Raw genomic sequence first — 16,238 nt, forward strand, 5'->3', positions numbered from 1 at the left:
ATTTTTGCTTGGCCTCTCCTGCCCAGGTAAGCTTCATGGTAAACAGCAGGTACATGAGCGTAAGCAGCAACACTGTATGATTAGCAGAAAGGGCCGTAAAGGTGGTTCTGGTCGTTACGTTGTTTCTCAGCTGTGTCTGATTCTCCATGACCCCACTGGGGGTTTTCTTGGCAAAGATACTGGATGGTTTGCCCTTTCCTTCTCCAGCTCATTTTACAAATGTGGAAACTGACGCAAACAGGGTTAAATGACTTGCCCAGGGTCACACAGCTAGGAAGTGTCTGAGGCCAGATTTGAACTCAGGAAGATAAACCTTTCTAACTTCAGGCCTAGTATTCTATTTACTGTACCACCTAGGTGCCCATGAAAATACAGTACAATTATCTTAATAACAGAAAAACTGCTTCAAGTATGCAAGCAAATGAATACATTTATTACTGCTTCATTGAAAAATAATCTGCTGAATAATAATGACCTATCTCGCTTTTATATGAAAAGCATACCCACCACTTTCCATCTTTCTTTGACCAAGACACCAACACTGAGGATATCTGGCTGCTCTCCTCCCCCACTCATCGCAATCTCCTGACGTGGTAGATCTACTACACAGGCATCCAGCTCCCAAGGGTGACTTCCATTTAACCTGAAGACAGAGAAACAACAGCAGCATATCAGGGTTGACTAATTAATACAAGCAGTATTTCAGCAGTAGGAACCATTACCTTAATTGGGCTGCTTTGCTGGGGAAAAAAATACCCAGCACTAACTCAATTCCAAAAATAGTATTTAATGGATTAAAAAACAGCACTTATATTTTCACATTAAAATGCCCAGGATGCCTTTTGTCAGACTTTCCTAAAGATATTCTATTATAAAAAAGGTGCTGTTCACAATAATTTATATTAGAGGGGCCCCAGTGGCACTAGTATATGTAATTCTATGTCAGCAAGTTCACTCTATGTGGATCACTTGCCGATGATGTGGTTTGGGGGTACTGGAACCCCCAAAATGTCAGGGTACAAAGCAGGGTTGCCTGGAACAAATTCACACACTCAAGCTGTCCCTTGGTCAAGTGGCAAAGTTTGTTGTGATACCAATAGAAGTGGGCAAGGGTTCTTAGGGAGCTTGAGACCTAATGAGGATCATACTAATGCTTATTTGGAAAAGGGACAGTGAAAGGATGCCAAGTATGCTAATTAGGTGATGGGGAGAGGGGAGGGATTACTATGCAAGTAGTCCAGGTGCTGGGTTGCGGGAATATAAGGGAAAACATAGGAAGTTATAGCTTTTACTGAGGGCACAAGACAGAAGCATTGCCAGAGCATGGTTCTTTGGGCAGGTACCTCCTGTGCCTGGGATGACAGCCTTTATCTGAGGAATTACAGGGTCAACTCTGCCTGTAACAAGCAGGGAATTTTCTCACTGGGGGTGCCGGAAAGGACACTGGGATTTTGGGTTGCTTCCAGAGACATGGTCTTAGAGCCTTTTGGGGACCAGGTCCCACCACTCCATCATCTAGGTCCCATGCAAAAGTCACAAAATGTAAAGAAAAAAAGACGCCTAATAAGTATAAAGCAAACAGCACTTTTTACAAGGCAACTTCACATCAATTGTCGCATTTGATCCTCTCAATTACCCTATGAGATAATCAGAGAAGATATGCTCAAGTTCCTGATGAGGACTGAGAGGCTCTGGAGATGCTAAGTGGTTTCCCCTAGATCACAAATCCAGTAAGGGATAGTCAAGACTCAAACACTCATTTTGTAACTCATTTATTCATTCTATGAATATTTACTGGGCACTTATATGTGCAAGAAAATGTTACTGCAAACCTACATGAGCAAATGACACTTTGGAAGATACAAAGAAAATTCAGAAAGGGATCTTGTTCTCATGGAGTTTTCTAGGAGAGAAGGCATAGACAAGTATAAGATAAAAATAAACATAATAAAAGGCATGAAAATGAAATAATCAGAATACAAGGTAATGTTAATTCAGAAGTTGGCAAGATTAGTTTTTAAAAAAAAGCTTCATTAAGAAATGGCATTTGTTAGATGGCAGATTATAGGTGGCAACCCAACTACATTCTCCTCCAAACAACTTTAAAATAACTCCTAAAATCAAATTTTAGTGTAGCAGAGCCAATAAATAGTCAGAGTGAGACATTTTTCCAACCTAACACAACTTAGGAGCTTGGCAGGTGGAAGCCAGCCCAGAGTGGCTGTGACTGACTGCATAAGCAGCTTTGGGAGCCCTCAGTCCAGAGACAGTGGAGAAGGGGGAAGGGGAGTGGTCAGACAACTGCTCAGAAAGAGATTACAAGGAGCCCTGTGCTGGCACTGGATGCCGCTGGTGATGACTGTCAACTCTATTGCCCACACACAGTTCTAGGTGGCAGTTAAAGGGTAGAGAGGAATGCTTCTAGTTGATCACAAGAAAGCAAGAGTCTCTTATAGTATCAAGGCCAGAGGTGTGCTAGCACTTGCAACTTTAGGGAGCAAAAAGGCCCTTCCTGGGAAAGACTAGAGCTCAGGCCAGGAGAGCAGAGGCAAAGAATTGGAAAATGAGGGGACACTCATCATTTGGGGAATGGTTGAATAAGTCATGTCACATGATTGTGATGGAGTACTATTGTGCTATAAGAAATGATGAGATGAATGGTTTCAGAGAAATGCGGGAAGTCATATGAACTGATGCAAAGTGATGTGAGAAGAAATGGGAGAGAATTGTGCACAGTAATACCAATGTTCTAATGATGATCAACTGTGAAAGACTTGGCTACTCTGATCAATAAAATTATCCAAGAAAATTCCAAAAGACTCAAGATGAAAAAAATGCTGTTCAACTGGAGAACTCATGAACTCTTACAGTACAAAGTGACGTATAATTTTTTCTTTTTTTTTTTTGCTTATTTTTAAGATATGGCTAATATGGAAATGTTTTGCCTGATTTCACATATATAGGGGGCGGAGCCAAGATGGCGGAGTAGAAAGACGCACATACACATAGCTCCGAACCCACAACACGTAGAATGGCTACAAGGAAGTAACTCATGGCGAATTCTGCACCCAGAGGCCACGGAACATTGGAGCGAGGGAGATTTCTGTTCCGGAGAGACCTGCAAACCTCTTGCAGGGGGTCCGCGCTGAGGACTGGGCACCGGGACTGGGAGCTGAGTGCAGCCCTGCCGCGGCCGCGGCACCAAGAGGAAAAGATCTGAGCAGGCTTCAGGGACGGGATCTCCAGCGGCGACGCGGGTCCCTCCACCCACAGAGGGACCTGCAAACCTCTCACAAAAGGTCCATCGCGCTGCAGACGCGGAGCCCAGCCCAGACCTGCTGCGGCCGCAGCTGCGGCACCGAGAAAAACAGATCCGACCAGGCTTCAGGGACGGGATCTCCAGCGGCCACGCGGGTACCCCCACCCACAGGTGACAGGGGTCGGTGAGAGAGTCTCTTTGGCAGGTTGAGAGGGGAGTGGGGTGCCCCCATAATTCAGGCCCCCCCGGGAGGTAGAAGCTGAGAGGCACTGCAGACCAGGGCTCCCCAAGCGCACGGGAGCCTGAATCCATTGTAGAAGGTCTGTGCATAAACCCCCTGAGGGAACTGAGCCTGAGAGGTGGCCCTGCCCAGACCTGACCACCTAAACTTAATCTCACACTGAACAGCAGCCCTGCCCCCGCCAAAAGCCCTAAGGCTGGAAGCAGCATTTGAATCTCAGTCCCTAAACGCTGGCTGGGAGGATCAGGAGGCAAGGTGGGTGTGAGGAGAATATTCAGAGGTCAAGTCACTGGCTGGGAAAATGCCCAGAAAAGGGAAAAGAAATAAGACTATTGAAGGCTACTTTCTTGGAGAACAGGCATTTCCTCCCTTCCTTTCTGATGAGGAAGAACAATGCTTACCATCAGGCAAAGACACAGAAATCAAGGCTTCTGTGTCCCAGCCCACCCAATGGGCTCAGGCCATGGAAGAGCTCAAAAAGAATTTTGAAAATCAAGTTAGAGAGGTGGAGGAAAAACTGGGAAGAGAAATGAGAGAGATGAAAGAAAAGCATGAAAAGCAGATCAGCTCCCTGCTAAAGGAGACCCAAAAAAATGTTGAAGAAAATAACACCTTGAAAACTAGCCTAACTCAATTGGCAAAAGAGGTTCAAAAAGCCAATGAGGAGAAGAATGCTTTCAAAAGCAGAATTAGCCAAATGGAAAAGGAGATTCAAAAGCTCACTGAAGAAAATAGTTCTTTCAAAATTAGAATGGCACAGATGGAGGCTAAGGACTTTATGAGAAAGCAAGAAATCACAGAACAAAGCAAGAAGAATGGAAAAATGGAAGATAATGTGAAATATCTCATTGGAAAAACAAATGACCTGGAAAATAGATCCAGGAGAGACAATTTAAAAATTATGGGACTACCTGAAAGCCATGATCAAAAGAAGAGCCTAGACATCATCTTTCATGAAATTATCAAGGAAAACTGCCCTGATATTCTAGAACCAGAGGGCAAAATAAGTATTCAAGGAATCCACAGAACACCACATGAAAGAGATCCAAAGAGAGAAACTCCTAGGAACATTGTGGCCAAATTCCAGAGTTCCCAGGTCAAGGAGAAAATATTGCAAGCAGCTAGAAAGAAACAATTCAAGTTATTGTGGAAATACAATCAGGATAACACAAGATCTAGCAGCCTCTACATTAAAGAATCGAAGGGCATGGAATAGGATATTCTAGAAGTCAAAGGAACTAGGACTAAAACCAAGAATCACCTACCCAGCAAAACTGAGTATAATACTTCAGGGGAAAAATTGGTCTTTCAATGAAATAGAGGATTTTCAAGCATTCTTGATGAAAAGACCAGAGCTGAAAAGAAAATTTGACTTTCAAACACAAGAATGAAGAGAACCATGAAAAGGTGAACAGCAAAGAGAAGTCATAAGGGACTTACTAAAGCTGACCTGTTTACATTCCTACATGGAAAGACAATATTTGATTTCACATGTATAAATGATTTCAACTGCTTGCCTTCTTAGCAGGTACAGGAAGAATGAGAGAGAGGGAGAGAATTTGGAACTCAAGATTTAAAAAGAAAGTCTTCAAAAATAAACAATAAATTTATTTTTTAAAAAAGAGAGGTGACATTTGGTCTGAGTTTGAAGTCAGGATGGCTAGGAACTGAAGTGAAGGAGGGGAGAAAGCTACAGGGAGAAAGAGGACTATAGCGAGAGGTCTAAAATAACCTGTGAGTAAGCACAAATGCAGTGCTTTTTTCCAATTAACTAGATTGCACGTTCAGCACTGATTCCCTCACCTACAGTATCTTATAACTAAGGAATTTATAACTGTGCTTGCAGGCATGATTAAAATTCATAAGTGTTAGAAAATATATTAAAGAACAGGAAGAAGTGATAAGGTAAGACTATTTTCTTTGGATAAATTCTTTAGGAAAAATTCTCATCCTAAACTTAACTCAATGGCTCTCAATCATTTTGACAAGTATTTAGTACTTGTATCAGTATATCTACACAGATGCTGTGCTGACTACACTGTTGTATGCCTGTGAAACCTATCCTGAAGATTACCTAGCAAGACAAGGTACCAGAAGTGTACAGTAGAGAACAGAAGAAAATTACAAGGAAACAAAGAAAAGATGGATAGCTCAGAACACAATGTGTAGCATTCATTATGTAGACTTTCTTGAAATGGAAATTTATTGCTGTATATTGTGAATCCTCTCATGTTCTACTGTGCACATGGCAATGCTTTTTTCCTTTTCTTATTTTGAATTTCAGTCTTAGTATTTAAGTTTATAAAATATTTCTTTTCTTTCCTTGCATATTTAAATTTTAGTATTTAAGAAAAATTAATTTTTTAATTAAAAAACAGATAAGGTACCAGATACTGAAGTCCTCTCTAAAGCTACACTGCCAAACATTCAAACTCTATTGTAGAGAGAACAACTCTGATGGGCTGGCCTCGCAGCACAAATGTCAAATGCATGCTTACCCAAAAGACTGCTTTACTTACACAAGGTAATCATTCACATGGCAGTCTGAAGAAGTAATATAAGAGTGTAAAGAACTTTAGTACTGGCTGTGAGCCATGGCAAATGGTAGTACAGGACTGCCTAGCTCACATCAAAGAAGGCGCTGTACATAAGCAAAGCAGAATTCTAAAAGCACAAAAGAAATGTGAACTGTACAAATGCCCTATCTGCGGCAGTGCCTTCGGGCATGCATTAGACTGACCAGTTACAGCCAAACACACAAACACAGTCAAATCCTGACCCCAACACTGTGATGTCATTGGTCTTCTTTGATAACAAAGGACAAACAACACTAGGAACCTATTACCATTTCTGGCATTCTGCTAAGAGCTGGGAACATCAGGCACTGATTATCATGTATGACATATTTTCAATTACAAGAAAGTAAAATTTAATTAAGACAAGTTGGATGACACAGTGGATAGCATGCTAGACCTCAAGTCAAGAACACTCAAGTTCAAACCTAGCTTCAGTCACTTATTAAGCAGTGTGGACCTCAGCAAGTCACTTAATCTCTGTCTGCTTCAATTTCCCCATCTGTAAAATGGAAATGATAAGAGCACCTACCTCACAGGTTGTTGTGAGGATCAAACAAGATATTTGAAAAGTGCTTTGCAAAACTCAAAGCACTATATAAATCCAAGCTGTTGTTAACTTATTTTATATAGCCATGGAAAGGATGTAAAACATCATGCAAATTTTAAAGTGCTATTTTCAGTGCAAGCTTTTTAAAAAAAACTTAAATTTTTAAAAAAAAAAAATCTAGAAGTTGGCTTTAAACCATGCTTCTAGTCATCAAGACGACTTCTAATTCATCAAACTAAAAGTATCATCAATCAAGGCAATGCGATAGATAAAGCTCCCTAAATTCAAATTCAGCCTCAGACACTTACCAGTTGTGTGACTCTGGGCAAGTCACTCAACCCTGTTTGCCTCTGTTCATTATCTATAAAATGAAGACACGCTAGAGAAGGAAACACTAACCATACCAGTATCTTTGCCAAGAAAACCCCAAATAGGCTCATGAAGAATCAGACATGACTGAAAGAACTGAACAACAAAAAGTATCAACTACAAGACTTGAGAATGTCAGGTGAGAACTTCTCTCAATTCCATTTCAAAATCTTTTTCAAATTTTAATAAAAAGGGTTAGAAATATAAGGTCAATTTTCCTAACTAGAAGGATCATTAAACATTAATACACAGTCAGGAAAATATGGAATCTCATTTTTGGAGAGGTAGGTTAAGACAGTTATTCAAAATTAGGCCAGATCAGGATATTAAATGTACCTTTATTATGAAAACTAGCTAAAGATATAGAAAAATTCTAGCTCAGTTATCTCCCTTTTCTCAGAACCAGTCTAACTGAGGAAACAAGAGCAGAAGAGTATCCATTAACCCATTATGCTGAAATCTAATTAACTTCTGCTAACCTATGGTCTAAGGATTTACAACATCCCCTGTAATTCCCTTTAAGACACACCTCTGGTACCTCTGTCCTATCATTTCAGTTGCATTCAACCCTTTGTGACCCTGTTTGAGGCCTCTTGGCAAAGATACTGGAGGGGTCTGCTATTTCCTTCTCCAGATGAGGAAACTGAGGCAAACAGGGTTAAATAACTCCCAGGTGCCACAGCAAGTAAATGTCTAAGGTTAGACTTGAACTCAGGAAGGTGAGTCGTCCTGACTTCAGGCCCAGCATTGTATCCACTGTGCTACATTACTACATAGCAAAATAACATTAATTCAGATACCACTGCTCTCCCTTGACTGTCCCACCTCAGAGGAACTGAGAACTTACAGGTCCCTAGGGTATACCCTTCACTTGACAAAGGACTCAAAAGTCAAGTTGGGCTGGGAAAATGCCCAAAAAAGGGAAAAAAATAGACTATAGAAGGTTACGTTCTAGAGAAAAAATATTTTCTTCCATCCTTTCAGATGAGGAAGAACAATGCATACCATCAGAGGAAGACATCAAAGTCAAGGTTTCTGCATCCAAAACCTCCAAAAAAAATATGGAATGGCTCTTGCCGCGCAGCCTTGGGACCAGCTGGTCATGCTGCTGATAAAGATGCCGTGCCCTGAAAGGGTAAAGGGACTTGGCCAAACACAAACACCTTATAAGTAGACCAAGCCTCTGACCCCATAGCTGAGTAAATTTCCCACTTTAACTCGGTGTAGCCATGGCTCGTGATCCCAAGAAGCATCTGAAGCATGTTGCAGCTCCAAAGCATTGGATGCTGGATAAATTAACAGGAGTTTTTGCTCTAAGACCATCCACAGGTCCCCACAAGCTGAGGGAATGTCTGCCACTCATCATCTTCCTCAGAAACAGACTCAAGTATGCCCTGACTGGAGATGAAGTAAAGAAGATCTGCATGCAGCGATTCATTAAGATTGATGGCAAGGTCTGCACTGATATTACATACCCTGCTGGCTTTATGGATGTCATTAGCATTGAGAAGATGGGAGAACATTTCCATCTGGTTTATGACACAAAGGGGTGCTTTGTAGTTCATCGTATTACAGCTGAGGAGGCTAATTATAAATTGTGCAAAGTTAGAAAAATCTTTGTGGGTACAAAAGGTATTCCGCATCTGGGTCCATTACCCAGATCCTCTCATCAAAGTGAATGATACAGTTCAGATTGATTTAGAAGCTGGCAAGATCACTGATTTTATCAAGTTTGATACTGGGAACCTGTGTATGGTGACCACTGGGGCTAATTTGGGTCAAACTGGTGTGATCACAAACAGGGAGAAACATCCTGGCTCTTTTGATGTTGTCCATGTAAAAGATGCCAATGGCAATAGTTTTGCCACTAGGCTCTCCAACATTTTTTTATTGGTAAAAGTAATAAGCCTTGGATCTCTCTTCCCCGAGGAAAGGGTATCCGCCTTACAATTGCTGAAGAAAGAGACAAGAGATTGGCAGCTAAGCAGAGCAGTGGCTAAATGATTGCAGATAAGAATTTGTAGGGTTTCAATCAAATTGAGATGTTACCAATTTTTAACAAAAGTGATTACCCTACAAAAATATGAAATACATGAAATAAGAAATAGGTAGCTTAAACAACTCAGTCTTATCAAGTGAAATGCCTTTCTCTTCTTGAATTAGGGTACTGTGGGTATGAATGTTGCATAAAATGTTAGAAGATGTATCTGTACTGGTTTTGCTTAACAACTTTTCTTTGTTAAATGGGATGGCTCACTGATTGGAGGAAAGGGAGAGGACATATCCCAAAATGGCTGATGTGAAAACAAAAGACAACAATAAAAGTTCAAGAAAAAAAAATATGGAATGATCTCAGGCCATGGAGGAGCTCAAAAAAGATTCTGAAAATCAAGTGAAAGAGGTGAAGGAAAAATTGGGAAGAGAAATGAGAGCAATGTAAGAAAATCATGAAAAGCGAGTCAACAGCTTGCTAAAGGAGACCCAAAAAAATGCTGAAGAAAATAACACCTTTAAAAATAGACTAACCCAAATGGCAAAAGAGATCTAAAAAGTCAATGAGGAGAAGACTGCTTGAAAAAGCAGAATTAGCCAAGTGGAAAAGAAAGTTCAAAAGCTCACTGAAGAAAATAAAATAGTTCTTTAAAAATCAGAATGGAGCAGATGGAAGCAAATGACTTTATGAGAAACCAAGAAATTACAAAACAAAACCAAAAGTATGAAAAATAGAAGACAATGTGAAATATCTCATTGGAAAAACAACTGACCTGGAAAACAGATCCAGGAGAGATAATTTTAAAATTATGGGACTACCTGAAAGCCATGATTAAAAAAAGAGCCTAGACATCATCTTTCACGAAATTATCAAGGAAAAACTGCCCTGATATTCTAGAATCAGAGGGTAAAATAAATATTGAAAGAATCCACCAAGCACCTCTTGAAAGAGATCCAAAAAGAAAAACTTCTAAGAATATTGTAGCCAAATTCCAGAATTCCCTGGTCAAGGAGAAAATATCGCAAGCAGCCAGAAACAAACAATGCAAGTATTGTGGAATTACAATCAGGATAACACAAGGTCTAGCACCTTCTACATGAAGGGATTGAAGGGCTTGGAATATGATATTCCAGAAATCAAAGGAACTAGGATTAAAATCAAAAATCACCTCCCCAGCAAAACTGAGTATAATACTTCAGGGGAAAAAATGGTCATTCAATGAAATAGAGGCCTTACAAACATTCTTGATGACAAGACCAAAGCTGAATAGAAAATTTGACTTTCAAACACAAGAATCAAGAGAAGCATGAAAAGGTAAGCAGGAAAGAGAAATCATAAAGGACTTACTAAAGTTGAACTATTTACATTCCTACATGGAAAGGCAATATTGTAACTCTTGAAACTTTTCTCAATATTTGGGTAGTTGGAAGGATTATATAAATATATATAGACTGAGGGCACAGGGTGAGTTGAATAGGAAGGGATGATATAAAAATAAAATAAAATTAAGGGGTGAGAGAAGACTATACTGGGAGGAGAAAGAGAGAAATGCAATGGGGCAAATTATCTCTCATAAAAGGGACAAGAAAAAGCTTTTTCAAAGAAGGGGAAAAAGGAGGAGGTAAGGGGAAAAGTGAAGCTTACTCTCATCACATTTGGCTTAAGGAGGGAATAACATGCACACTCAATTTGGTATGAAAATCTATCTTACACTACAAGAAAGTAGGAGAGAATGGGGTAAGTGGGATATGTGGGGGGAATGATAGAAGGGAGGGCAAATGGGAAGAGAGAGTAATTAGAAGTAAACATTTTTGAGGAGGGACAAGGTCAAAAGAGAACAGAATAAATGGGAGGGGGATAAGAAGGAGGGAAACATAGTGTTTCACAACATGACTATTATGGAAGCCTTTTGTATAACTACACATGTATAGCTTATATTAAATTGCTTGCCTTCTCAGTGCGGATGGGTGGGGATGGAGGAAGGGAGAGAAGTTGGAACTCAAAATTTTAGGAACAAATGTTGAGAACTGTTTTTGTATGCAACTGGGAAATAAGAAATACAAGTAACAGGGAATAGAAATCTATCTTGCCCTACAAGGAAAGAGAGAAGATGGGAATAAGGGAAGGGAGGGGTGTGATAGAAGGGAAAGAAGATTGGAGGAAGGGGTAATCAGAATGCATGGTGTCTTGGGGGGAGAGAGATGGGGAGAAAATCTGGAACCCAAAATTTTGTGGAAATGAATCTTGAAAACTAAAAATAAAGAAATAAATTGTTTAAAAAAGAATCTAAGGTCTTCCTGAAGAAGAGATTACTTCAAAAACTTTGAATACCTTGCTTCATGAAGTAATGTGAGTAAATTGTCCAGAACTTTTGATTTCAGACCAAAAAAAAAATAATCAAATAAATGCACACATCACCATCAACCAAAACCCCAATGCTCAATACTCCAAGGTATGTGATTGTTACATTTCACAATTTCAGAAATAAACAACAAATTAAGCATCCAGGAGAAAGATGTCTAAATATGGAGAAATACTAATTCACATAACAGAGGATTACTCTGCAGAAACAAAAAATCAAAGGAGACAATGAAATCATATGTTCCAAAAAGCTAAGGAACTTAGAATAAAACCTAGAATGTTATATCCTTCAAAGTTGAGCCTAATCATCAATGAAGAAAATTTTATCTTCCATAAAAAAAGAGATATTTGAAGAATTGCTGAAAAGAAATCCTGAAATGAGCAGAATATTTGACTTGAATTTATGCAAATAAAAGAAAAACAAATTTAATAGGTATAAGTAACATAGATTAAGGAATGAAATCAGTGTTTTTATTTATATGCTATTTCAGAAATTAAGAGGTAAAGAAGGATCACTTAAGGACAAAAAACGTTGATTAGAAAGGAAGAGTATTAAATTATGTCAAACTCCTGTGAAACCTTGTATATGAATCAACATCTTTTCTGGGAGGAGATCACTTATCTTCCCTCAAATTCTCAATTCTTAATATCTGGCTGGGTTGTTTTTTTAAATTATTTATTTTTAGTTTTCAACATTCACTTCCATAAGTTTTTGAGTTTTGAATTTCTCCCCCTTCCCTGTCCCCAAGAGATATAAATATAAAAATATTTATAGCAATTCTTTCTTGTGGTGGCAAAGAATTGGAATGAGAGCGTGTTAATTAAGTGGGGAATGGCTGAACAAGTTGTGGTATATGAATGTAATAGAATACTATTGTGCTATAAGAAATGATGAGGCAAGCAGATTTCAGAAAAACCTGGAAACACTTATATGAACTAATACTGAATGAAATGAGCAGAGCCAGGAGAACATTGTACACAGTAACAATTACCTTGTCAAATGACTGACTTTGATAGACTTAGCTCTTCTCAGCAACAGAAGGATCTAAGACAACTCCAAAGGATTCATGATGGAAAATGTTCTCCACATCCAGAGAAAGAACTTTGGAATGTGAATGCAGATGGAAGCACACTATTTGCTCTCCTTTTCTTCTGTTGTTTTCTTTTGTTTCTTCTTTCTTGTTCGTCCCATTAGTTCTAATTGTTCTTTACATTACAACTAATGTGAAAATATGTTTAATATGAATGCATAAGTAGAGCCTATATCAGATTGCACATTGTTTTGGGGAATGGGAAGGAGAGGAAGGAGAAAATTTGAAACTTAAAATCTTATGGAAGTGAATGTTGAAAACTAAAAATAAATTAATTAAAAACAATTAGAATAGAGCAAATGGAAGCTAATGACTTTATGAGAAATCAAGAAACAATGAAACAAAACTAAAAGAATGAAAAAATAGAAGACTGTGAAATATCTCATTGGAAAAACAATTGACCTGGAAAACAGATCCAAGAGAGATAATTTAAAAATTACTGGACTACTGGAAAGCCATGATCAAAGAAATAGTCTAGACATCATCAATCAAGAAATCATCAAAGAAAATAATCCTGATATTCTAGAACCAGAGGGTAAAATAGAAATCGAAAGAATCCACTGATCACCTCGTGAAAGAGATCCCAAAATGAAAACTCCCAATAACATTATAGCCAAATTCCAAAGTTCCCAGGTAAAAGAGAAAAATACTGCAAGCAGTCACAAAGAAACAATTCAGATATCGTGAAGTCCAGATAACACACAGCAGCTTCTACATTAAAGGACTGAAGCTTTGAATGTGATATGCTGGAGGGCAAAAGATCTAGGATTACAACCAAGAATCACCTACCCAGTAAAACTGGGCATAATCCTTTAGGGGAAAAAATGAACATTCAGTGAGACAGAGGCCTTTGAAGTATTCTTAATTAAAAGATTCTTGTCTGAACAGAAAATCTAACTTTCAAACACAAGACTCAAGAGAAGCACGAAAAGGAAATTATAAGGGACTTAATAAGGTTATACTGATTACATTTCCACATGGGAACATGATATTTGTAACTCAAAAGACCTTTCTCATTATTAGGGTAGTTAAAAGGAGAATATATAGACAGAGTGCGCAGGTGTGAGTTGAATATGAAGGGATGATATGTAAAAAATAAAATTAAGGGGTGAGAGAAGAATGTACTGGAAAAAGGGAAAGGATGAGGTAGAATGGAGTAAATTATCTCACATAAAATAGGCAAGAAAAAGCTTTTATAGTGGAGGGGAGTGAGAGAACTTTACTCTCATCAGAATTGGCTCAAACGGAATAACATACACATGCAACTGGGTATAGAAATCCATCCTCTCCTACAGGAAAGTAGAAAGGTAAAGGAATAAGAGAAGGTGGGGGTAGGGAAGGTGAAAGAAAAGAGGGCAGGTTGGGGAGGGGTGATCAGAAACAAAACATTTTTTGAAGAGGGATAGGGTGAAAGGAGAGAGAGAATAAAATAAATGGGAGTCAGAGGGAACAGGATGGAGGGAAATATAGTCGGCAATAGTAACTGTGAAAAAGAATTTTTGAAGCAAGTTTCTCTGACAAAGACCTCATTTCTCAAACCTACAGAGAACTGAGTCAAATTTATAAAAATAAGATCCAGGGGGGAGGAGCTAAGATGGCAGAGTAGAAAGACACACATACACTAGCTCTTCCCCCACAGCCCATAAAATACCTGTAAAGAAGGACTCTCAACAAATTCTAGAGCAGCAGAAGCCACAGAACAACGGAGTGGAAGAGATTTCTAGCCCAGAGTGACCTGAAAGACCTACGGGAAAGGTCTGTCACACATGACTCTGAGCAGAGCCCTGCCCAGCCTTGGCCTCAAGGCACCGGGAGGAGCAGGATTCTCCTGACTCAATTTCCCCACTGACACCTGGCAGACTTTAAGCCTGATTGAATGCAAGTTGACAATCTACTCCTACCTGGAACTGACATGAAGTTGGGGAGATATTGTTTCCCTGCAATGTCCCTACTCTTAGTGGCAATTTCCTATAGCCAAAAGGTTTGTAAGCTTAATACGAGATTTATTAAATTATAGATTGTTGGTAGGGGAACATCCGAGGTCAAGTCTAAAATTAAGCTATTAGGCTTAGGACTTTAGACCAACAACAATAAGTTAGGGTCCTTTAATTCTTAGTAATACTGTGGAGACAATTAGGTCAAGGGCTTGTGAAGTTAGCAGCATAAATAATATTTGTGTCTCAGTTGATCAATGTTTAAAAAAAATTCTTTTGTGGTCTATACTGTAAATGCTTTAAAAAGAAATATCACCTGACCAAAAGTTGGAATTGTTTTATGTGATATGAACTGTGTTAAAAATGAAAATTAAAAAAATTTGAAAAATAAAAACAAGATCCATTCCCCAATTGATAAAAGATATATAATAAGTTTTGAGATGAAGTAATCAAAGCTACCTATAGCCACAAGAAAAAAATATTCTAACTCACTATTGATTGGAAAAATGCAAGTTAAAACAATTCTGAGTTACTATCTCATACCTATTAGACTGGCTAATAGGGCAGAAAGGGTAAATAACAAATGGTAGAGGGGATGTGGGAAAAATGAGATTTTAATGCCCTGTTAGTAGAGTTATGAACTGATTCAACCATTCTGTAGAGCAGTTCAGAACTATATCTAAAGGCCTATAAACCTTAAAGACTTATCCTTTGACCCAGCAATACCACTACTAGATTGGTATCCCAAAAGAGATAAAAAGCAAAAAGGAAAAGAACATATATACAAAAACATTTAGAGCAGCTCTTTGCTGGAGGTAAAGAATTAGCATTGAGGGAATGCCCATCAATTGGGGAATGGCTAAACAAGTTGTGGTACGTGGTTATGATGGAATACTTTTGTACTACAAGAAACGATGAGCAGGATGCTCTCAGAACAACCTGGAAAGGCTTGCAAAGTGAAATGTACAGTGTACGAAGTAACAGCAATATTGTAAGATGATCAGCTATACAATGATCCAAGACAACTCTGAAAGACTTAGATGAAAAAACCCCAGGGAAAGAACTGATGGTGTCTCAATATAGATTGAAGCATACTTTTTTTACTTCCTTTATTTTTCCTGACTCTTTTTGGCTATGTTTTCTGTCACAGCATGACTATTATGGATATCCTTGGCATGACTACACATGTATCACATGTATAACCTATATCAAATTGCTCTCTGCCTCCTCAATGTGAGGGGTGTGGAGGGAGGGAGAGAATTTGGAACTCAAAGTCTTAAAAATAAATGTTTAAAAATTGTTTTTACATATAACTTGGGAAAATTAAAATACTAAAATAAATACAAAAAGAAAAGGATGAATAATGAAATAATGAAAATATGAAATAAAATGAAATAATTTTTAAAAATCATACAGTGTTGCTTTCTCTCTCTTGTTTTGTTTCTTCTCTCTCACAGCAAATTCCACTGGTTATAATTCTTCTTTGCAACATGACTAATAGGAAAATGTGTTTAATGTGAATATATATGTAGAGCCTATATCATATTGCATGCCATCTTAGGGAGGAAGAAGAGGAGGGAGATGGAGAAAAATTGGAACTCAAAAGTTTGTAGAACTGAATGTTGTAAACTAAAAATATATATATATATATATATATTATATATATATATGCAGTGGAAGGCAAGGAATAGTTTCTAGACTATCTGTAAACATTAACCTAACTCTAGTGATTCAAATTTGAGATCTTTTCCCAAAAACCAAAAAAAGTGCCTTACTATTGAAAAAAATTAAATATGTCAATATCTATATTCTCATGCTAAATACAACCAAAAGACAAATGTTTCAGCATAATCAAAGGATGGTTCAA

General features: G+C 38.4%; 1 protein-coding gene and 1 pseudogene across 2 annotated transcripts in view; one reads left to right on the forward strand and one right to left on the reverse strand.

The window, feature by feature from the left end:
• TTBK2 (tau tubulin kinase 2) overlaps positions 1 to 16,238 on the reverse strand; it is a 232,985-nt gene that overhangs the window by 190,162 nt on the left and 26,585 nt on the right. For both annotated transcript variants that reach the window (XM_072623579.1, XM_072623577.1), the window contains exon 2: positions 508 to 643. In XM_072623579.1, coding sequence (XP_072479680.1) covers positions 508 to 576 — 69 coding nt within the window. In that variant the 5' untranslated portion in view covers positions 577 to 643. The remainder of the gene's footprint in view (positions 1 to 507; positions 644 to 16,238) is intronic.
• LOC140513222 (small ribosomal subunit protein eS4-like) lies at positions 8,207 to 9,035 on the forward strand (annotated as a pseudogene).

The sequence above is a fragment of the Notamacropus eugenii genome, chromosome 7 (assembly GCF_028372415.1).
Source record: "Notamacropus eugenii isolate mMacEug1 chromosome 7, mMacEug1.pri_v2, whole genome shotgun sequence".
NCBI classification, from domain to species: Eukaryota; Metazoa; Chordata; class Mammalia; order Diprotodontia; family Macropodidae; genus Notamacropus; species Notamacropus eugenii.